This window comes from Nicotiana tomentosiformis, chromosome 12 (genome assembly GCF_000390325.3).
Source record: "Nicotiana tomentosiformis chromosome 12, ASM39032v3, whole genome shotgun sequence".
In the NCBI taxonomy this organism is placed as follows: Eukaryota; Viridiplantae; Streptophyta; class Magnoliopsida; order Solanales; family Solanaceae; genus Nicotiana; species Nicotiana tomentosiformis.
In genome coordinates, this window is record NC_090823.1 from 1,115,459 (window position 1) to 1,138,116 (window position 22,658).

General features: G+C 36.6%; 2 protein-coding genes across 6 annotated transcripts; both read left to right on the forward strand.

Annotated features, from left to right (window-relative positions):
• Window positions 1-3,111: 3,111 nt before the first annotated feature.
• On the forward strand, window positions 3,112-19,360 carry LOC104116056 (serine/threonine-protein kinase BLUS1-like). Of its 5 annotated transcripts, none has more exons than XM_009626830.4 (22): window positions 3,112-3,413; window positions 11,930-12,184; window positions 12,274-12,398; window positions 12,495-12,539; window positions 12,777-12,858; window positions 12,956-13,024; window positions 13,157-13,327; window positions 13,404-13,469; window positions 13,966-14,034; window positions 14,138-14,209; window positions 14,337-14,398; window positions 14,906-15,178; window positions 15,682-15,812; window positions 15,932-16,026; window positions 16,220-16,279; window positions 16,444-16,545; window positions 16,675-16,726; window positions 16,832-16,887; window positions 18,051-18,115; window positions 18,209-18,260; window positions 18,555-18,666; window positions 18,748-19,360. In XM_009626830.4, the coding sequence occupies exons 1-21, from the start codon at window positions 3,249-3,251 to the stop codon at window positions 18,621-18,623; spliced, it is 2,136 nt and encodes a 711-aa protein (XP_009625125.1). In that variant the 5' UTR covers window positions 3,112-3,248; the 3' UTR covers window positions 18,624-18,666; window positions 18,748-19,360. The 5 variants fall into 5 exon arrangements, with proteins under 5 accessions (XP_009625125.1, XP_009625126.1, XP_018633149.1 ...); XM_009626831.4 differs by having other exon boundaries at window positions 18,756-19,360; XM_070191525.1 differs by adding an exon at window positions 5,438-5,495 and having other exon boundaries at window positions 3,275-3,413; window positions 18,555-19,360.
• Window positions 19,361-20,359: 999 nt separating this feature from the next.
• On the forward strand, window positions 20,360-21,693 carry LOC104116055 (uncharacterized). Its single transcript, XM_070191680.1, has one exon. It carries the CDS (start codon window positions 20,402-20,404, stop codon window positions 21,440-21,442), a length of 1,041 nt encoding a protein of 346 aa, XP_070047781.1. The 5' UTR covers window positions 20,360-20,401; the 3' UTR covers window positions 21,443-21,693.
• The last annotated feature ends 965 nt before the right edge of the window (window positions 21,694-22,658 follow it).

Consider the following 22,658-nt stretch of genomic DNA (forward strand, 5'->3'; position numbering starts at 1 on the left):
ACATAGGGGTAAAAATACAAATCTAAATTTTTTTAACGGGTTAACGGTTTATCCATTAAGAAAATTGAATAATCCACCCTCAAACTGATAAGTCGTTAATTATAAAATTTTAATCCGTTCACCAATCGTTAATCCGATAACCCGATATAATAAGCCATTAAGCCAAGTTTGCGATTCGATTTTCGGTTACAGTTCGATTTTAAACGACCCTAGAATAAACAGACACAGAGGAAGAGGAAGACAAAGAAGAAGAAACAGAGAAAGAAACGGAAACAAAGGAAGAGGAAGAAGAAGAATCACATGAAGTGGACCAAGGAGAAAATCAACAATAGTCCAATTATGATGATTATACTTTGCAAGTTGTAGTTCACAACACTAATCTGTTGTAAGAGCTGCAATATGAAAATGAGGCAGGGGTGACTGAATGGGGAGGCTAGTAAAGTCTTTTTTTAGACCCCAAAATATTGAGGCACAGTTTTTTTATAGTGAATTTTATTATTTTATTTTCGCTTAGACCAGTATTATATATATATAATTCATAAAGACTGCCTACTTACTAACGTGCGAAATATTTTCAATTTTAAGCTAAACTATTCAAATTTTCATATTAGTAACTGAAGTTTTTTACAACAAGATCTAAAATAATATATTGCAAATACATGACTAACATCTTATTAATTAAAATTAATTATTTTATGTCTTGTAAGTATGTATGGCCGTTATAACTTGGTTGGTTTTGTGCTATATCTAGTGGGGGGCACAATTAGCTACTTTCTAGACTTATATCCCTCAAGAGATTAAACCATTTAGGATCAAACTTTTAGTTGTATTTTTGAGTTTCTAGTTAATAACTTTTAGATAGAAAATTATATCCAAGCTCATGTTAGTGAATAAAAAAGTTTGCATATTAAAGTTATTGCTTCTATGTGGACCTCTCATTGTATCATGAAGTTTGTATCAAATGTTCAAAAACGAAAGACCAAATACATAGACAACCACTTAAAGTTATCGCGATTTTTTATTTAGACGCCTTAACTAGTTCTATTACCTATTGGACATTCAAACTACTATGAAAGTGCATCTATTGAACACAAAACGTCCAGTCCTAAAATTAAATAAGCATGAAGTTTAATCGCTGCTTATCTGGCAATATAACAATGAAAAAAAATTACATCATTAATAATACACCTCAACATTTACTAATTCACCCCCAACCAGACCCACCACCTTCCCCTCCTTTACCTCCCTCTTCACTAGTTCATCTCCATAATCACCCTGAGCTGCAAATTTCGCTTTCCCTACCTCTTAGAACCTCTTCAAGTTAATTTGTTGAACTTTCAAATCAAGAAAATAAGAAATCAGCCAAGCACAAATTTTGCACAGAAGATCATACCCAACCTAACATAGGGAGACAACCTTCATTTTTGGTTCCTCGAAAAATAACCTTTTTGGGTTCCGACTTTCATCTTTAAATTTTGATCAAAAGAAATTGAATTTTTTCTATATTAACTGGATTACAAGAATACTTTAGATGCCTACCTCTTTGTTGAGGAATTTTTCTATGAAAATTCAAAAGCTACCCATTTTATATCTGTTTTATGATGTTTTGCGGATGATACTTGGATTAAACTAAATAATCAATTGCAAATTACGGTGAACGCCAGATGAGCTTGTCACGATTCTTGCGAATGCGAGAAAAAGAGGACATGGGCCACATGGCTTCTTACTGATTTCAATCTCTCAAAAAGAATGCATGTTGCGAATCAACCATAAAATTTTAGTTTCTTTGTTTATGCTAATTAGAATATGATCTTCTAAATTTTGGGCTTATATCTGTGAGGTGGAAGGGTGAACTAATTATTACTGAGAATGGGATATATCTTTAAGAAATGAGGAAAATAAATTAGGAAAGAAAAACAGTAAACGAAGAGAGATGTGGTGACAGAGAAGGTGGAAGAGAAAGAAGAAGATGGAGAAAAAAAAGTTACATATAAGTTAATCACGCACTCACCTGTAAGTAAAAGTTACTCAATGTGTCATATCTGCATGAGTTGTTCAATTGGCACAATATTGACATACTTTAGGTATCTAATAGGTAACAACTTTAGTTTGGTGTCTAAAGAAAAAATCGTGACTACTTTAAGGGGCTGATTATGTATTTAGCCAAAACGAAAAATAGGACGTTTAATACCTACCATACACGTTTGTTTCCTCTTTCGACTAGTAGAAAATATTATGCTAGTTGTCTATATCTACATTATTTGCTTTGAAGACTATATAAATATGTTTATATGTATACATACATGTTTTAGATAAAAATTTACTATTTTGTTTGTGGTATAATTCTTTGCCTTTATAGCAATCTATTAGTTCTTTGTATTTTAATTTGTAGTATTTGTTTATTTTGATAAGATCAAAAATCTACTTTATAATTTTAATTGAATCCTTAAATTGTTCATCACTACTTAATTAAATTATCGTCAAGTATTTTGGTAAATGCAAGATTTTTTAAAGAGTAATTGACGTAATCATGTTATGTTGGAATATAGTCGCGATGGAACATATGTGGTTGGCAGTGTATGTTACATATTTAAAAAAATAACAAACAAGAAAAATGCAAAAATCAATAAAAAACAACAAAAATCAAACCCGATGTAAAACCATCTTAGATGGTTTAATTCGATTCCAAAATTTAAAAGATCAAATTAATTGATTTAGTTTACTTTTAATAGAATAGAACTACTTAAACCGAACCATAAACACCCCTAAAATCAAAATTTCTATATCCGAAAAGTTATTACCAAAACTTACCAACTTGAAGAATATATAAATATTCTTTTTGTCTATCTTTTCTTGGACATCCATAGTTCATGCACGTCCCCACATCAACATATAATGTACCAGACCGTATTCTATCAGTACCCTCGCACGGGTATCCACGTCAGCATAAGTACCCGGATCCGTATTCGTACTGTACCCTCGTGTACGGGTCTCCACGTGGAGAGCTCACATACAGCAATCTCATATGGGTCGGGTCTACCCATATCCGAACCCGTACGGGTCTTCCTCGACTCCCTCGCTTCATAATTTTTTCACCCGCGAGAAGAAAAAACCAAACAAAATAAACAACAAACCAAAAATCAAAGCTAAATAATTCATTTTTTTTCTTAGAATATCTCTCTCAACTCGGCGAGCATTTCAACAGTTTACTAAGTAAAAACTGAGAACAGATTTTCCGGTCGGCGAAGATGGCCGGCGGTCAGAGAAGTTACACGGCGAATCCGGAGGATTACAAGCTTCTAGAAGAAGTTGGATACGGAGCAAGTGCAACTGTCTACAGAGCGATCTATGTACCTTTGAATGAAGTTGTGGCAGTGAAGTGCTTGGATCTCGATCGTTGCAATAGCAATCTGGTAGGTCCATTATCCACTGAGTTTCAAAGCTGGAAATAACCATTTTTACTGTTATTAAAATAGAATGTGGAATTTAGTTTGAATGTGATTTGACTCCTAGGTCGATGTAGTTCTTTATAGCAGGTACAAGTACAACTGAATCCATTGTTGTCGCTCGGATCATGTATCAGTTGAGTTTCGAACTAGAAAAGTCGATTTTGTGGTTACTAAAAAAGTAGGTGTGTAGCTGTTTTTTGTTGTTTAAATGCGACTTAAATTGATTTGACTCTGAGGTGGATGTAGTTCTTTATATTAGGTACAAGTTGCCTTTGGCTCGAGAATGTATGGATATGTTAAGTGAAGAATGGTAGAGAGGAAAGTCATTATTCACAGAATTTCAAAGTTGGAAAAAATAGATTTTGTGGTTGTTGAAATAAAGTAGGTGTCTTTAAGTTGTTTATTAAGAGTGTGGAATTGAGTTTGAATGTGACTTGACTTGATTTGACTTTGAGGTGGATGTAGTTCTTTACAGCTAGTACAAGTACAACTGAACTCACCGTTTTTGGCTTGGATCATGTATGCATATCTGTAAAAGGAATTTTTGTCTTTAAGGAAGGTCCATTACCAACTAAGTTTTGAAGCTGGAAAAAAAGAAAGAAAGTAATAGGCGTATTTATGTTGTTTAAAGAATGTGGAATTGAGCTTAATGTGATTTGGCTCCTAGGTGGATGTAGTTCTTTTACAGAAAGTACAAGACAACTCATCCACTGTTTTTGGCTCAGATTATGTATTATATCCGGAAAAGGAATTTTTGTATTTTAGGCAGGTCCATTATCAATTGAGTTTCAAAGCTGTGGAACGTAAATTTTACGGTTATTAATTTTTTTTAAAAAAGTAATAGGTGTATTTATGCTGTTTTAAGAATGTGAAATTGTGTTTCCTTATAAAAGAAGAAATAAGAGTTGTATGAAACTTTGTTCTTTTTCATTTAGGGGAGGTGAGGACTAGAAATTTTCAGTGTTGAGTTGTGGTTTTTTTCTTAGCTTTGGCTCAAAAACGGGGTCGACTTTGTAGTGTGTACTCCTTGTAGTTTGCAAGCGACTAATGTAACAAGCTTCATTTCCTAATAGCTCCAAGTGATAACTGTGAGCTAAATCATGAGTTTTCTGCCGGCGGTAGTTCTCGTATTAACTTGGTATGCTGACGTAGATATGCTCTCGAAACAGTATGCATATATAAGATGCATCATGACCACAGTTCTGGGACAAAGTTTGATTTGGTTACAAAAGCTTATAAAATATAGCTAATTTAATTAGCTCAATATCTGAAGTGGTTGGAGCTGCTAATATGTGCAGGTTTGGATGTTATCTCTTCTTCCTTTTGGATTGTATTAGCATTTGGAAGATTCAGGTTTACTAGGCCTATCTGAGTATCATTAATCTTAGTCTCCAATAATCTCTTCGAGGGCACTCTGGAAAGACCAGATAATAATCTTCAATGTATCATCGAAACCTGTTATGTAATAACAACTCAGTTTTTTCCCCCGGTAAAGATGTCTTAGGCAAAATAAGCTCTTTGGGATTAGCACTTTTGTTTTTGTCTTTTGGGCGGGAATCTTCAAGCTCTAGAGAAGTTAACTATAGAATGGTGTCAGCAATAAAGAATCCCTTGCTATAACCAGCCTTAGACAAGTGTCAAAGAAGGTACTGCTAAATGTAACTATGCTCTTCTATGCTAGGTTTTTCCAAGTGCCGACCCAAGACTTGATATGCTTTTGCTGGTGACAGTAGTTCATGACAGAATCTTGAAATTAATAAACTGGTACCTTTGGATAATACCTGCGGCTGCATAACCTGCACTTTTTCATATATTTTAAAGTTTCCAACATGCTAAATCCATTTACATCTTCAGTTTCACAAGATTTTAACATGAATACTTGAACCTCTTTATGATCAATTGCTAGTTTTGTGAAGTATCGGTTCTATCTACTCTCCTTTGATGTTCACATTTTGGACTCTTATTTATACTCAAATATTTAACTACAGTTGAACGTCCTCCCTGTCACACTTCAAGCTATTGCTTGGTACGAAAGTGCAAATAAGGGTATGCCTTTGTTACACTTGGGACAACAGCTTCTTACAAAATTCCAGTTGGTTGTGTCATTGTTTATATGTATGCATTGACAGATAATTACCTGACCCACGATTTCTCTTTTCTTTTTTGTGGTTTTGGTTGGGGAGGGTTGGTTATGTGCGGGAATAGTCGTCCGTTTATGCAAAATATTGGAGGTGTTGGTTACTCTCCCTAGTTAGACAATGCTTTCAAATCTCTATCCTAAAGGCAGAATTTCGAAACTAACTCCATCTGGGATAAATAACTCCTTAAATGCATTATCTTAAATGTTAAAAGAAGCTAGCCAATTGCAACTTCTACTTACAACTGCAGATGAATTTTTTTAACAAGACTGGTTTGATGTATTCTGTCATTGAGATATTTCCTGTCGATCTTGTTAAGCAAGAGGTAGCTTGATATATGTGGTATTTAATTTAGAACTTTTTCATTCCATGTCATAACTAAAGCGTATTAGCTGCAGAATGAATAAAGAAGCTATCTTTATTAATGAGTAAGGAGCTCTTTATATAGAGCAGAGAAAGATACAGAAGAATCTACGTAAAGATACACAAGGATAAGAGATATAAACCTAACAGACTCCTAAAATATAGGTTAACTGAAGGATACAAAAAGATACATATAAACTAGTTCAAAATCTCCTATGTTTACAGGACACTAGTCAAGAGTCTTTTACGCGCCCCCGCAAGGTGGGGCTTATGTCAACAAGACCCAACTTGGGATAAATACGTAGAAATGCAGAACAGGGCAGCGGCTTCGTAAAAATATCTGCAACTTGATCCGCAGAATGAAGATGATGGACCTCGAGAACCTTAGACTGGACAAGCTGACGAACAAAGTGAAAGTCGATCTCAACAGTTTCATACGGCTATGAAAAGCTGGATTAGAACAAATGTTTTTTTTTTTTTGATGAAATAAGATTCTTCATTGCAGGCATCCAGAAGATGCAAAGTTACAAGAAGGAATTGAGTTAGCTCCATTACAAAGACTTAATCTGCTTAGGGAGCTAACTCAAAAACAAAAGTAAGGATATAACTGAGTTAAGCTAGACTCAGAGATCCAATGAAATCTAGAAGAGGAATTACATTATTTACAGGTGTTAGAGAACTCCAACTAAATAATTGCACAAGGTATTTGGCTTTGATAGCGTGTATAGAAGTTGAAATGCCATCAAAGCATCTGCAATTCCTTTCTTGCCAAATGCACCAAAAAATGCATGCTGGGATCATCTTCCAGACTTTTTTGATGGCCCTTTCAACTTTCCAGCTGCTCCAACCTTCCACTGTTTCCCTGATGCCCTGTGGTTGTGTCCAGCTTATTCCCAGGATAGAAAGAAACACACACCACATATTTGTTGCCATTGGACAATGTAAGAATATGTGGTTGATTGACTCAGAACTTTGCTGACATAGGTAGCATCTATTTACCAGCTGAAAACTCCTTTTGCAGAGATTGTCTTGAGTTAGGCAGGCTTCTTTGAGTGCAGTCCAAGTAAAGCAGATAACCTTTGTTGGAAGCTTTGTCTTCCAGATGAGCTTCATGGCCACGAGTCAATGTTTCCATTATGCTCACATATGTGTCTGTAGCCCATCTTCACTGAATATGGACTTGAGTCACAACCAACTCATTTGATTCTGTCTGCTCATTCATAGTGAAGGTTCCCAGTCTACCAAGCAATGTAAACAAACTACCTAACTCCCAGTCATGCATATTCCTTCTGAAATGTGGGACCCATGAGTTTCCTGATCTGTATTGATTTATTGTAGAGTTGGGATCACTAACAATCTGAAACAGTAGTGGAAAGCTCTCTTCCAGTGGGAGACTGTCCAACCAGATATCTTTCCAGAATCTAACATGTAACCCATTACCCACCTTGAATGAAATATTCTGTGAAAAATCCTCCCAAAGGCTACTGATGTATTTCCATGGGCCAACACCATGGGGAGACCTGCTGAGTTTAGTCCACCAGTGATTTTGTAGTCCATGTTTAGCAGTCACCACCTTCTTCCATAGGCTGGCGTCTTACTCCCCGAATCTCCCAAGCCATTTCATTAGCATGCTCTTGTTGTGTTTTGCCAAGTCTTTTATTCCAAGTCCACAGAAGTCCTTTGGTTGAGTTACTTTGGCCCATTTGACCAGGTGAAACTTGTAACCCTCACTGTTCCCTTTCCAGAGAAAATTCCTTCTAAGTTTGTCCAATTGTTTGAGCACTTTGCTGGGCATAGGATATAGTGACATGTAATAGGTTGGTATGCTGTCCATTACACTACTAATCAAGGTTACCTTGCCTCCCATTGATAGATATTGCAGCTGCCATGTTGCCAATCTCTTCTCCACCTTCTCTATCACACCATTCCACACTGCAGTAGACTTGTACTTAGCTCCCAATGGAAGGCCCAGGTATGTTGCGGGGAAGGAACCAATACCACAACAAAGAATATCAGCTAGATCTCCCAAGTCAGGAACTTCATTAACAGGGTAGATAATGCTTTTTGCCATGTTGATATGAAGTCCAGAGATAGCTTCAAAAATGAGCAGAGTTAGATTAAGATATTGAATTTGGTAGCAGATGGATCAGGTGGATAAAATATAGCTTGACCACAATCAAGTATTCGATTCTCATCAACAGAAGTCCAGTCGGCTTTTTTTCACCTCAAAAAGTATTACGGCAGGGTGATCCCTTGTCTCCTTTCTTGTTTATCCTAGCTATGAAGGGTCTTAGCAAGATGTTGGACAAATCAAAGCAGCTACAGTGGCTAGATGGTTTCAGTGTTGGGAGACCTCAAAGGAATGCAGTCTCAGTCTCACACCTGCTCTATATGGATTGGAACAAATGTAAGTAGTGCTTATGTTGTCACAGAGAACTCGAGGAGGACATGACAGCGGGAAGCGAAGTTCACGAAGCAAGTTGATGAGCCAAACAACTTCAACTATATTCTGCCTCAGTAGACGACCGAGAAACAGAGCGTTGCTTTTTAGAAGACCATGAGATGGGAGAATCACCAAGATATACAATATACCCCGTGATAGAAGTACAATCAAGTGGGTCACCAGCCCAATCCGAATCAGAATAGGCAACCAATTGACAGCAGATTTTTTAGCAAGCTTAATACCAATATAAGCAGTATGACAAAGATATCTCAAAAGACACTTAATAGCTTTCCAATGTGAAACACCCGGTTGATGCATAAATTGAGATAATTTACTTACTGCAAAGGCAATGTCAGGCCGAGTGAAGGACAGGTAATGAAGCTTTCCAATGACTCGACGATAAAGAGTGCCATCTACTTTGGAATCCTCAGGAGAAGTTTCAAAGGTACATGTAGATGTCATGGGTGTGAGAACACCTTTGCATTCAGCCATGTTTACATCTTGGAGAAGATCTTTGATATACTTATGCTGAGATAGGAGTAAACCATTTGTTGTGTGTGTAACCACAACACCGAGAAAATAATGAAGCAACCCAAGATCTTTAAGAGAGAACCTTGAAGACAGAGCATTAATTATGGACTTCACTACCTGTGGCTGGTTACCATATGCGTGGAAATTGGAGATGGCAATTCAAAGCTTGCACTTAAAGGAGATATATCACTATGTTCCTTTTTAATATCTTTAACTAATATATCCCATGCTGGGAGTTTATTAGTATCCTTATATTGTTGGAAAATATTTGCAAAGGGATAATTATTTTCCAAAAATACGACATCTTGGGAAAGATATATTTTGGAGGTGACATGATCAAAACATTGATGAGAATAATATTTCTTCGAAAAACCTAAATAAACACATGGTTTTGACTTTTGTTCTATTTTATTTTTGGCATATGGTCTAAGCCATGGATAGCATAAACAACCAAAAATTTTAATAGACTCATAATTTGGTGCTTCTTTAAATAAGATTTCATACGGGCACCGATTATTTAAAAGTGGTGTAGTGAGTCTATTTATTAGATATACAGCTTGATGACAAGCAAAACTCCAAAATTTAGAGGGTAGCGAGGCTTGGTGTAGAAGTGTTTTTGCAGTTTCAATAACATGCCGATGACGACATTCTACCAAGGCAACTCGTTGTGAAGTGTATGGTGGGGAAACCAAGTGTTCAATATCCTGTGATTTTAAATAGGAAGTTAAGCTTTGGAATTCACCTCCATCAGTGTAAAAAGAGGAAATTTTTGTTTGAAAACGTCTTTCTAAGAGTGGATGTAGTGTTTTAAAGACTTCCAAAACTTCCTGTTTAGATTTTAAGGTGTATAGCCACATATATTTTAAAAAGTGATCCACAAATAGAATATAATATCGTTTTTGATCAATGGATAAATTTGGTGCAGGCCCCCACAAATCACTGTAAATTGTTTGGAGGGGTCGTCGACTCTTCAAAGAATTAACTGAAAAAGGTAATCTGTGGCCTTTATTAGAATTGCAGGAATTACAATCAGAACTTATTCTGGAAGAACTAACAGGAATTGATAATTTATGCAAAATATTGTTTAAAGTGCGACGATTTGGATGACCCAAATGCCGGTGCCATAGTTTGATTGGAACAACCACATTGCACTTAGGATTGCTATCTGGTGTCCACGCATACAATTGCCCGTTACTCTGCCCTTGAGCTAGTGGCGCCCCGTACTCAGATCCTTCACAAGATAAAAGAGGAAAAAATTCCATGGAGGTGTTATTGTCAGGACAAAATTGAGAGACAGATATGAGATTATTTTTTATAGGAGAGAAAAGAGTATTAGATAGGGTAAAGCGATAATTTGATGCTTTTAGTTCAGCGTTACCAGTTTGGGAGATTGGTATGGTGGTACCATTACCCATAGTGATTTACTCAGGCCCGTGGTAGTCTAGTCTTGAGCAGTTGCTAGGCTTTGAGCATCAGAGGCAATGTGATGGGTGGCCCCTGTGTCGATGATCCATGGTGCTTGTTGTTGTAGTTAACGTCCAGCAAAGTTGGCTCTAGCCTGAAAATGATTGTGGGACTGTCTGCGACAGACTCGGGCAGAGTGACCAGGACGATCACATAGTTGACAAACCAAATTGTTATCTGCTGAGCAGAGCTCTTTCGAGACTTCCATGGTTGGCCTCGATTGGGTTGATTGTTGTTTGCTGTATTGGTACGCCTATTGTTGGTGTTGTTTCGAGATTGTGCAGTAGAGCGTTGCGCGACAGCAGCAGTAATGGAATTTGAGAGGGAAGCGCGAGTATCATGATGTTTCAGGAAGAGTTCATGATCAAGTAACTTCTCATACAACTCTTCATATGAGATGGTAGTATCTCCTGCCCGAATAGCTGCTGAAAATTCTTTGAATTCAGATCCAAGACCAGTGAGGATCTTCACAATAAGCTCCTCGTTGGAAACAGGAGCACCAGCTGTAGCAAGTTCATCATAAAGAGTGCGAATTTGATGCATATAGTCAGTGACAGGCAGATCATCCTGTGCAAGACGAGCTAAGCGATCACGTAGACTGAAAATGCGCGTTTGGGATTTATTTGCATACGCTATGTGAAGCGCATCCCAAGCAACCTTTGAAGAGTTGGCTGAAGCAACAGATGCAACAAGGGTAGGATCAACTGAAGCCAGGATGGCGTTTTGAATTAGTTGATCCTGGCAAAACCAGGTTAGGTACGTAGGGTTGGTAATTGTTTCGTTGCTCGAGGAGATAGTTCGGCTAGAAGCAGGGGTAGTTCTATCAAGATGGCCATACAGATCGTGCCCACGCATAAGCATCGACTTCCAAAGGGAAAAATTGTGACTACCTGCAAGCTTAATGGGAAGTTGTGTGACAGGGTTAAACTGAACAACAGTGTTGTTCGTCGCATCAGAGTTGACAACAGTAGGAGCCATTTGAGTAGGGTAGGGATGGGAAAAGAAATTAGGATCTGACTCGCAAGAGTTCCTTTAAGTTCTGATACCATAAAGTGTATAAGCTGCAGAATGAATAAAGAAGCTATCTTTATTAATGAGTAAGGAGCACTTTATATAGACCAGAGTTCAGTCAGAAAGATACAAAAGAATCTACGTAAAGATACATAAAGATAAGAGATATAAACCTAACAGACTCCTAAAATATAGGTTAACTGAATGATACAAAAAGATACAGATAAACTAGTTCAAAAAATCCTATGTTAACAGGAGACTAGTCAAGAGTCCTTTACTATTGTCAATCTTTCTATAACTTGGGGGGCATTATACTTTTCCTTGTCTTTTGGTTCTTTATTGTTGCACATGCGCTTTTAATTTTCATTTGCTGACTATTTAATTGAACAAAGTACCATTTTTTGAAAAAACACCATTTTGCCTTTTAGAGGAGTAAACACTGCGACACTGTAAAGGAAGACTTCTATTTGTTAGAGTCCTTCAGTCCCGCTTCTATATGTTTTTTTAAGACAAATTATACTTTTTCACAGGATGATATTCGCAAGGAAGCTCAAATAATGAGTTTAATTGGCCATCGAAATCTAATAAAGGCATTCTGTTCATTCGTTGTTGATCACTATCTTTGGGTGGTGATGCCCTTCATGGCTGAGGGTTCTTGTCTACACCTCATGAAGATAGCATATCCTGATGGATTTGAAGAAGCTGTTATTGGTTCTATCTTGAAAGAAACTCTTAAGGCTTTGGAATATCTACATCTACATGGACACATTCATCGAGATGTTAAGGTTTTTTAAACTAAAGTTCCCTCCCGATGTTGATTCTTCAACTGGTGATATTTGTGTTTTTTTGGGGGTGATATTTGGTGTTATTTCAGGCAGGGAATATATTGCTGGACACTAATGGGGTAGTAAAGCTCGCCGACTTTGGGGTTTCTGCATGCATGTTTGACAGGGGTGATAGGCAACATTCTAGGAATACCTTTACAGGAACTCCATGCTGGTGAGTATATAAGCCTCTTACTGCTCGATTCTCCATCCATCTTTGTTTCTTTGAATGTTTTCGGTTTTTCTCAAAGTATTTCAACTGATTTTGTAGGATGGCACCTGAAGTTTTGCAGCCTGGAACTGGATATGATTACAAGTGAGTTTACTTGTCACTGTATAGAATCTTGTTGCTGAGCAAGCTCCGCACAAGTTTGTATACCTGGTTAAGATGTGATACTGAACTTTGATTAAAATATTTCATTTTGTTCTTGACTGAGCAGAACAATGCTTGGATATTTCTACTAAAATATTTACTTATACATGGTAACAAAGAATAATTACCAGGACTAATTTACTTTTTGAGAGGCATGATTTGTTCATCGTCCTTCTACAGAGCTGACATTTGGTCACTTGGAATAACTGCCTTAGAGTTGGCTCATGGTCATGCACCATTTTCAAAGTACCCTCCAATGAAGGTTTATATTCATTAACCAAGAGTGTTAAAGAATAATACTAGCTATATGCTTGTGTTTACATTACATGAAATCGTTGGCCTTGGTTCTCCTGTGATAGGTTCTGCTCATGACCATAAATAGTGCTCCTCCTGGACTTGATTATGACCGTGATAAAAAATTCTCAAAGGTAATTTTTTTAGTTTGAACTGATTGATTTTGACGATGGATATATTTGGATGATCTTGCTCTAAAGGTGTGATGGTTTAACGTTTATGTTCTTTTCATGTATGAAATCCCAAACTTTTTGATTTTTTAATAGTCATTCAAGGAAATGGTTGCAATGTGCTTGGTGAAAGATCAAACTAAAAGGCCAACAGCTGAAAAGTTGTTGAGACATTCTTTTTTCAAAAATGTGAAGCCTCCAGAGATTTCTATAAAGAAACTGTTTGCCGGCTTACCACCACTTTGGAATCGAGAAAAAGCCCTCCAGGTATCTCATAATAGTTCTGTTTTAAGATTTTCCCTGTTTAGCATCATTTAATTTTTCCTTGATGAATATACTGCAGCTTAAAGATGCTGCACAGCTAGCCATGAAGAAAATGCCTTCATCCGAGCAGGAAGCAATATCACAGGTTTGAGGCAATTGTTAATAGATCGCATTTTTGTTGTGTAATGCTGTGCTCAACTTCCCCAAATAGGGGAGATCTGCTACTTCGCTGCTCGCTTTGCAAAACTCTGCTTAAGCTTTCCTTTAATACTTTGCTGCCTTTTACGGGTAGACCATCTTCAGTTTCCTGCGTCTATACTACGCTTGCTTTTAGACAAAAGGCCGAGAAAGGTACTCTTCAGTTTCCTGCATTTATTTGTGATCCAAAGCGCCTATGCTATACTTTTTCCATATGCTCTTGGCTGAAATGGTTTCATACGTGCATTCTGCCTAGGCTTAGGGCAATTCTTGACATGAAAGCAAAGAAATTTTCCTTTTTGGGGTGGTTTGCTTGAGCCTATTAGTAAATTTAGCTTAAAATTTCTTTATTTTCTCTACCAGTAGCACCTAAGATTGAAATAAACAGGACGGTTGACTCCTTTTATATTGTTCTGATCTAATATCTTGTATTCTCTTTCCAGAGTGAATACAAACGAGGTGTTAGTGCCTGGAACTTTGATCTGGAAGATTTAAAGTTTCAAGCTTCAATGGTATGTACATGAGAAGACATCTATAAAGTGATGTAGATAATTTCAACTTGTTCTTATGTTTTTCATGACCCAAGTAAGACAGAATTCTCTTTCACCGTGGCAGGTGCAAGATGATGACGAAATACCGGAGATTAGGGAAGAAGATGAAAGCATGAAATCTTATACGAGCTACAAGGTCCTTACAATGTTATTGTAAACAGTTTTTGAGTTATATTTTTACCTTTTGCTTATCAGAAAAGGTTTTGAGTTATATTTCAAGTTACCATTTGCATTGGATAATAATACATGCTATTATTATACAGGAGAATTTGGTTTCTGCACTCAATGATGGAAAACCTTCCTTAAAACAAGATACTCTTTCCAGGTACAGACGACACTATTTCTTTTCAGTGACTGTAGAAAATACCATTTTATCTACTCCAGGTTACACAGTTAGGCGGGGATCCAGGGACAAAGAAGTACAACACAGTTAACTTGTAATTTACAAAGCGTAGAAGAAATACCAAGTTACTTTTTGACGTTTTTGTAGCATTAATTTGCAATGAGGAAAGCTGACCATGGTTTGAACTTCAAGTATTAATCAGCTTGAGTTCTTTAAGCTTAATAAAATGAAGCCATAAATGATGTGTGTTTTCATCAAAAGTTTGTCATAAGGGTTTATATCTGCGAATGCCGACAATAGTTATTTTTCTCAAAGGTAGCATGACAATCTGTCTCCAGGAGAAAATGTAAAAAAAGATTTTGTTATTAACATCAAAGTATGATAGATTGGGTATCATGTGAGAAACTATACCATTCGCTTTATGTATCTTAAGTATTATCATCTCAATCAAATTTTATTGATTTTTCCCTCAATACTTTATATTTCCAGTGAGCAAGAAGGTGTTAGTGAAGTGATATTAGCTGAATGCCAGAGAAAGAATGATTTGGAATGTAATGAACTGGATTCAGACCATCAGGAGAAAGGTCGACTGAAGAAAAATTCATCAAAAACAGAGCTGCCACCCCTTACTTCAGACAAAGATGCAGTACAGGCCAAGAGTAGAAGTCAAACACCAAAAACTCATCAAAGTGTGAGTGGAGCGCTTATGCCATGTGTTATCCTAAGTCATTCGGCGTCAGAAAGAGCTCACAATTTTGAAAGGTCTTACAGAAGTTATTGTTTTGTTCTATCTGCTGTTTCCTGTGTTGCACCAAAGCAATTTGAAATCTGAGGATTCAGTAACAAAATAGCCATTTCCTTCAGTTCATTAATCAGCTGTTATGTCGACAGAAATTGATCAAAACTTCCTTGTGCGTGAAGATTTTGGAACCATATGCTTAAAATTGGTCTCTTTACCATCTTTGTGGCTGGTTATCCATTTCTTTTTCAGATCATTATTTATTTTGAACAATTAGAATGCTAACAGACAAATAATTGTCATTGACATGTTTAGCGCTTTAGTAACTTCTTATCAAGACTGACCTTGAGACTAGGGATTAGTTCAATATGGTGTTATTTGTTGTGTTTAATAGTTTGTGCACACCGAAGTATGATAAAATTGTTAATTTGTTGGCCCAATGGTATTATATGTTTTTTATTTGTTTTATTGCTACATGTTATCTAAATACAAACTTTGCCGCATGTAACTTAAGTTTCTGTTGTAGAAGCAAGATTGAAAATCAACAAGCTGAAAAAGCTCATCAAGTACGAAGAGCGCCCAGCTTTAGTGGCCCTTTAACACTTCCAAGCCGAGCTTCAGCAAATAGTAAATCAGCTCCAATTAACTCATCTGGGGGTATTAACACATTCCCTACAAGTTCTTTAACTAAAATTGTTTTGACTATGTTTTATAGGAATAGTCATGCTGAAGCTGGATTTTGCTTTACGCTAATAGTAATTCTTCTCTCTCTCCAGGATTAAAAGATTCTTTGGATGACAAATCAGTGATAAACTTGGTTCAAATAAAAGGGAGGTTTTCCGTAACCTCAGAAAACGTCGATCTTGTTAAGGTACATCATTTCTTTTAAATTCTCTCCCTTTTTGGTGACAATTTTCTTACCTAAATATGTATGCTGGGATATTGCGTTATGTACCTTTCCTTGACATTTTTCTCAAGTAAGCTGTTCAGTGTTGCCTTATATTTCAGCATAAGACAATGTATGTCCTGTACTATCTTTGACATAAGATTCATGTGATACCCAGGGGTCACAACTGAGGAAGGCTGCTAGTGTTGGAGACTGGATATTGGATTCCAAACTGATGGTTAGTGAATTGGTCCCTTCTTTGGTACCACAATTAAATGATTTGAAAACTAAAAAACCTCCTTGCCCCACATTAAAGCTCCACTTCTTAGACAAGTTAAAATGAAAATGAAGAAAAAAAAAATTAATGGATCTAATGGTAAGATATTGCTCATCAATTTTCAGCCTCCCGGTCAACTATCAAAGGAGCTTGGCCATGATAATGTTCCAGCCTCAGTTCTGATGCCTCACCTACAAAATCTTTTTCAACAGACATCAATACAACAGGTAATGTTTCAAGTTTATGGTAGGAACTTAAGACTACTACTTCATGCGCCATCTATTTTTCTTGTTGTTCTAATCTCTCCCTGTTGAAAAGAGAACCACTCCTTATTTCTACTGTTTTTCTATTACTAGGATCTAATTATGAATCTGTTGAGTAGCTTGCAACTATCTGAGGCAGGAGATGGTGAGTAAACATCTAATGACATGTCTAGTCTTATTACGTAGAGAACATGTGTTCTTAATGGTAACATGGTTTCTGGAATATTTTGAATTTCTTGGTTTCTCTCAGCTTCGCAACATGGAAAGTTGTCTTCTCCGCAGCGTATTCCAGAGAATAATGGAAGTGTAAGTACACTGTTTTTGCATTTACAATATGATTTTTATTCTGGAAAACATATGCCTTTTAAAAATGAAATACTGAAATTGATTTCTTTTAAGTTCATTGTGCTCATGTTCACGGTTTTCCTTCTCATGTGATGATACAGCAACACTATCCGCTAGTTAGTTTTCTAGCTAAAAACTTTGTTTTCTCATATAATGAACTAGAGATGCCTTATCTCATACTTTTGAACTTTACTCCAGCGATTATACCTGTCAACAGTAACACTGAGCTCCTAAATAGTTTGGAGGAATTTCTTTGTACCTACAATCTTTACAATTCAATGCAATGAACCACCTGATAATTGGTCATGTGCAACTCGCACTAGCCCCCCCCCCCCCCCCCACAACAAACCCTCGCGCGCACTTTCATTTTGTTAGAGTTCTTTTATCTATTTCTTTCTCAGCTTTACACTGTAAAAATCTTTTATTAAATTTCCTGGTGCTGAATCCATTTGCATCCTAAATACTCAACAAGCGTTTTACGATCAGACATAGTGCTGTGATATCCTTCAATGATATCCCAAGCAACTTTATATCTGAATAGCTAGTTAAAAAAAGGAATATAAACTTTGATTGTTGCATAATCTATTTAGCATGTGTTGATGGATGATAAAGCTGCCTTAACTTGTTACCTTCTGCCTGTCATATTTCAAGTTTCTTCCCGGGAAACTGGTACCACTTACAAATGAATGTCATGTGTTAAGACTGCTATTATTAGTAACACACAGAGAAGAAACGATGTTTTATTAATAATGGCAATGCATTACAGTATATAGTCTCATGTATCGTTTGGCAGGTGGATGTTCCATTATTGAAGCTTCTCTGGGCTGACCAATACCCAATAGGTGCTATCAGCAGATGTTTTGATTTTACCTTTTACCTGATTTTCATTTTAGCCTTCACTACATATAAACCAGAGAAATAACTGATTTGCTAGGTAATTGCTGCTGATAATATTGTATCAACCTCAATCTCAATGCTTTGACATATTCATTTTTTTCAAGTACTTCTGAAGTATTCATCTTATGTAGCTCTATATGTATTACTTGGTATACAGCCTAACTATTCCAGTCATCATTTCTCTGTTGTCACATTCATTTTCATCAAGACTTCCAGCTGGTTTGCAGGTTGAAGCAGCTGTTTCTGAGAGGGAGCGCATCTTGCTCGTCAAAGTATCTGAGCTTCAAGCTAGGTAAGCTAAGCAGTGGACTCACATCAACTTTGTCGTCATGCTTCTCTTTTATACAGACTCTTTGCTTAAACTTATCTTATCTCAATTGCGCAGGATGATTAGCTTGACGGATGAATTAACTACAGAAAAACTAAAATACATGCAGGTGAGTGACCTTATTGTTTTTCTTTAGCGCAATAGGTCATTAACTTTTTCGTGGATCGAAAAATAGAAAAAAAATATAAGACATAGTTTCATAGACTATGGATTAAGTTCTTTCAGGGGATAGGACCAGCAGGTGCTCCATCCCGCCCCCAAACACAGCCACCCACCCACACACACCCAAAAGAATAAAACCAGAAAAAGAAAAAAGTGTGACGTAAGCACGGGATGGGTAGAGGCTCCTTTCCGGCATCTTAATGCATCTCATTTATTAACAATGATTTTCTACTGTTGCTAGTTGCAACAGCGGCTAAATGCCATGTCAAGTCGGGAGGAAGATTGGGACAGGAGAGAATTGGATTCATGATGCCAAAAGATCTTCACGATTGTGTAAAGATGTGTATATTCAGGTTTCTGTCTGATGTTGCTACAACCATAGTTTCAAATTCCTTAATCCAAGTTGAATTACCAACTCAGACACATTGATTTAGATTTGCAGATTGAGTTATAGTAGTAAGGAGCAGAGTTTACTATTCACATGGCTGGAAAAATGCTCGTCATTGTTGAATAGAAGCTCATGTGGAATAGTCCAGCTCCAAGTGATGAATAAACAGAATCATCGGTTTGTAGAGAATTTCTTCATTTATTGGGTGAGCGCGAGCTGAATACAAGCTTCCTGTGCAGATCCGCGTCTCCAGTCTCCGAGGTATTATCTTACTTATGCAGGAAAAAGTCGAACAGGATCTGTTCTATAGGCTCGTACCACTATATCCTTTTTATGCCGTTGAAATAAAATTGTGGCTAAAGGATCTGTGGGGAGATGGAGAGAGGATGGGATGGGGGAAGTTACTGGCCAGTTTATTTTAGATCCTGGATTTATCTTGTAATCTGAATATACATTAAGTTGTAATTTTGTTCATATATATACCTAATGAGACATGCGTAAGTAGTCCGATTAAAGTCATTCGTGGGAGGATTCATCCATATTTTTTGACCTTGTATTCTATATTCTACTACTATTAAGCTTACTTTGGAGAAATAATGTACGTCTAAACAATAATTGTCATTCATGGTAATACTAACATGATCTTTGATTTGATTTGATTTGCTCGTGCCCATAACCAAACTTTATTAAGAAAAATAGACTTTATTTTCCTCATTAAAAAGAGTGGTAGTGTGTGAAATGAACATGGAACCTACTAAAACCATCTATGCCAGTATAGTGGTAGTGTCTGTTACACTAGTTTGTAATGTTATGTCTTTTGTTTCTTTCTTTTTTGCATAGTTTGATATGTGGATGCAATCCCGTGATGACAATATACAAACTTATAAAATACTATAAAATAACGGGCAAAGTTGATCTCCAATAATTCAGAGACATCTTCTTATATACCTCACATGTGAGCACGTGCCCCTAGTTTTGGCTCAGCTCATATTTTGAATCAGAGAAAAAATCTAAATATCATCTCTATACTATTTGAAATTATTCAATTCTATCCTTTTTATGTATTTTGATATGTCTTTAATTTCTAAGATAAATGAATGAATTCAGTGTATTTAAAATTTTCAAGAAAAAAATAATAAAAAACTATTTTTTAATTTTTGACTATGATTTATAATTATGTTTTCTCTAGGTAAGGATAAGGGTCAGGCTCCACATGTGAGATTTAATTGGATTTATTTTTGTTATTGTTATTTATAATTATGTTAAAATTAGAGCTTCATTAGGGTCGAGGACTAAAAGTCGCACTCCCTCCGTTCTAGTTTATGTGAACCTATTTTTTTTTTAGTCCGTTAAAAAAAGAATGACCCATTTCTAAATTTGAAAATAATTTTGCTTAAACTTATAATTTTATCATTAATGAGAAGCTTTTATAACCACACAAATACTCTGGGTCCCTTTTTGACTTGTTTAGGACCACAAATTTCAAAAAAATTCAATTGGAGGGAGTAATATTTTCCTATCAACAGAATAATATTAAACTAATTAAAAGTTATTTGAATACATAATTACTCAATTTTACCGGACAATTTTATCTTTCTTTTGAATACATTTGAATTATTTGACTTATCCTAGTCTTATACGGAGTCTCCCGAAGTATATCTTTTGATAGCTCCCACAATTTGACAGCAAAAATTTCAGTAATGGCCACTCTTTCTTCTCCTCCTCCATCTCTCTCAACTCTGAGAAAATCCTTCGTTTCTAATCCCCCAATTTCCCCTTCCTTCCGTTGTCTAGTTCCGCAAATTAAAAAAACCTTAACCCTCAAAACCCTAAATCCCAACTTCAGAACCCTCCAATCCTCCGCCGTATCCGCCGCCGCCACCACCTCTGAAGTCCCCCTACCTCTCAAAACTCGCCTGAAAAATGGCGAAACCCTCTACGGCATTTTCCTCCTCAGTTTCTCCCCAACTCTCGCCGAAATCGCCGGTCTCGCCGGCTACGACTTCGCCGTCGTCGACATGGAGCACGGCCACGGAGGTATCTCTGACGCCCTCCCCTGCCTCCACGCCTTAGCCGCCACTAACACCCCCGCCATCCTCCGTATCCCGGAATCCTGTGCTACTTGGGCTAAAAAAGCCCTCGATCTCGGCCCGCAAGGTATCATGTTTCCCATGATCGACGGCCCGAAATCAGCCCGAAAGGCCGTGTCTTACTGCCGTTTTCCTCCCAACGGAATCCGCGGATCAGCTCACACTGTTGTTCGGGCCTCGAGCTATGGAATAGACGAAGGGTATCTAAGCAATTATTCCGACGAATTACTAATCATGTGTCAAGTAGAATGCACTGATGGTATAAAAAATATAAAAGACATCGCGGCCGTTGAAGGGGTTGATTGCATTCAAATGGGGCCGTTGGATTTAAGTGCGAGTTTAGGGTACCTGTGGGACCCAGGGCATAAGAAGGTGAGGGAAGTAATGAGTGCAGCTGAAAAAGGGGTGTTAAAGCGGGCCCCAGCTGAAGGTGGAGCCTACTTATCTGGATTTGCAATGCCACACGATAGACCTGAGAAGTTGAAATCAAGAGGGTATCATATGGTTTCGGGTGCAGTGGATATTGGCTTGTTTAGAAATGCTGCTGTGGAGGATGTTAAGAAGTTTAAGATGAGTGTAACTGATGGTTCTAAAGATGATAGTGATGAAAAAGATCGTAAAGACGTTGAAGAGAAGTATTGGAGTGAATAAAAATTTGAACATTGCTTGAAGGAGTGAATAAAAGTGGAGAAGGATAGAGGGGTGGGCTTATTGTTCGCGAGTTTCGAATTCTTAAGGGTTGGCCCAGACAGATTTCTCGGTTATTAAAAAAGAACTGTGTTCGATTTTGTGGTAAATTTTGGAAGATTTTATGTTATGCCTTTTTTTTTAATTCGAAATAATGGGACTATCTCAAAGTTTAGAATTTGAGTTACTTATGCAATAGAACAATACTTTAGTTAGTTGTTTCTTTTTTTTTTAAAAAACCTGATTATTGGTTAATTGTTTTGGTACTTGTAATTGGTGTAGTTGCTAGCTGGTCCTAAGTTTGGCCTCAGACGGATTGCTAGGTCATTAAAAAATAAGTTAATGGAGTAGTAGAGTGAATAAAATGTAAACTTTGTTAGGTTTTGTGTTAGATGTTGGAAGAGTTTATGTTCTGCCTTTTTTGTTAAGTCTAAGTAATGAGACTAGCTCAAGTTTTCAATTTGATACTTTGGTTGGTTTCTTTTTTCTTTTTAAAGATGAATTATGGTTGATTGTTTTAGTACTCATAATTGTTTTAGTTGCTAGCAGCTCTAATTCTACTTCTTTTGGGTATGGCAATGAGTCTTGGCATGAAAGTTTGCTTCTTTTTAATAGTTTCTTACAAAATAGAAATACTTATCTTTAGTACATTAGAAGAGCTGCTGTGGATAGCTGTGGAGGTATGAAGTTCAAGATGAGTATAGTTGATGGGTCTGAAGTTGATAATTGTCAAAAGGAATGTAAAGTGGAGTGAATAAAAGCATAAACTTTGCTCTTCAATTTTGAGGTAGATTTTGGAACATTTATCTTATGCTTTTTCTTGATGCTGTATTTAAGTATTGGAATTAGCTCAAGTTTAGAATTTTCGCTATTTATATAAGCTATCTAGGTCTATTAAGTATTGGTTGAAGGTTCTGAATATTATACTGATGAAAAAAGGATCGTAAAGATGTGAAGAAAAGTACTGGAGTGAATACAAATTTGAATTGTGTTAGATTTCGTGGTACATTTTGGAAGATCTTATTTAAGCTACTTATGCGATAAAACTTTTTCTCTGAGCAAGACTTTGGTTGTTTTTTTTTTCTATCTGATTTTGGTTAATTGTTTAAGTAGCTTTAATTGGTTTGTTTGCTAGCTGGTCTTGTTCGTGATTGATTTTGGAAGATCATATGTTATGTTT

Bases quoted from the DNA above. Each gene is read 5' to 3' on its own strand.
- LOC104116055 (XM_070191680.1), top strand. From the start codon at position 20,402: ATGGCCACTCTTTCTTCTCCTCCTCCATCTCTCTCAACTCTGAGAAAA.
- LOC104116056 (XM_018777633.3), top strand. From the start codon at position 3,249: ATGGCCGGCGGTCAGAGAAGTTACACGGCGAATCCGGAGGATTACAAG. The intron at 13,025-13,156 runs GTAATTTTTTTA...ATTTTTTAATAG, and splicing joins GTGATAAAAAATTCTCAAAG to TCATTCAAGGAAATGGTTGC. The intron at 16,727-16,831 runs GTGAGTAAACAT...GGTTTCTCTCAG, and splicing joins ACTATCTGAGGCAGGAGATG to CTTCGCAACATGGAAAGTTG.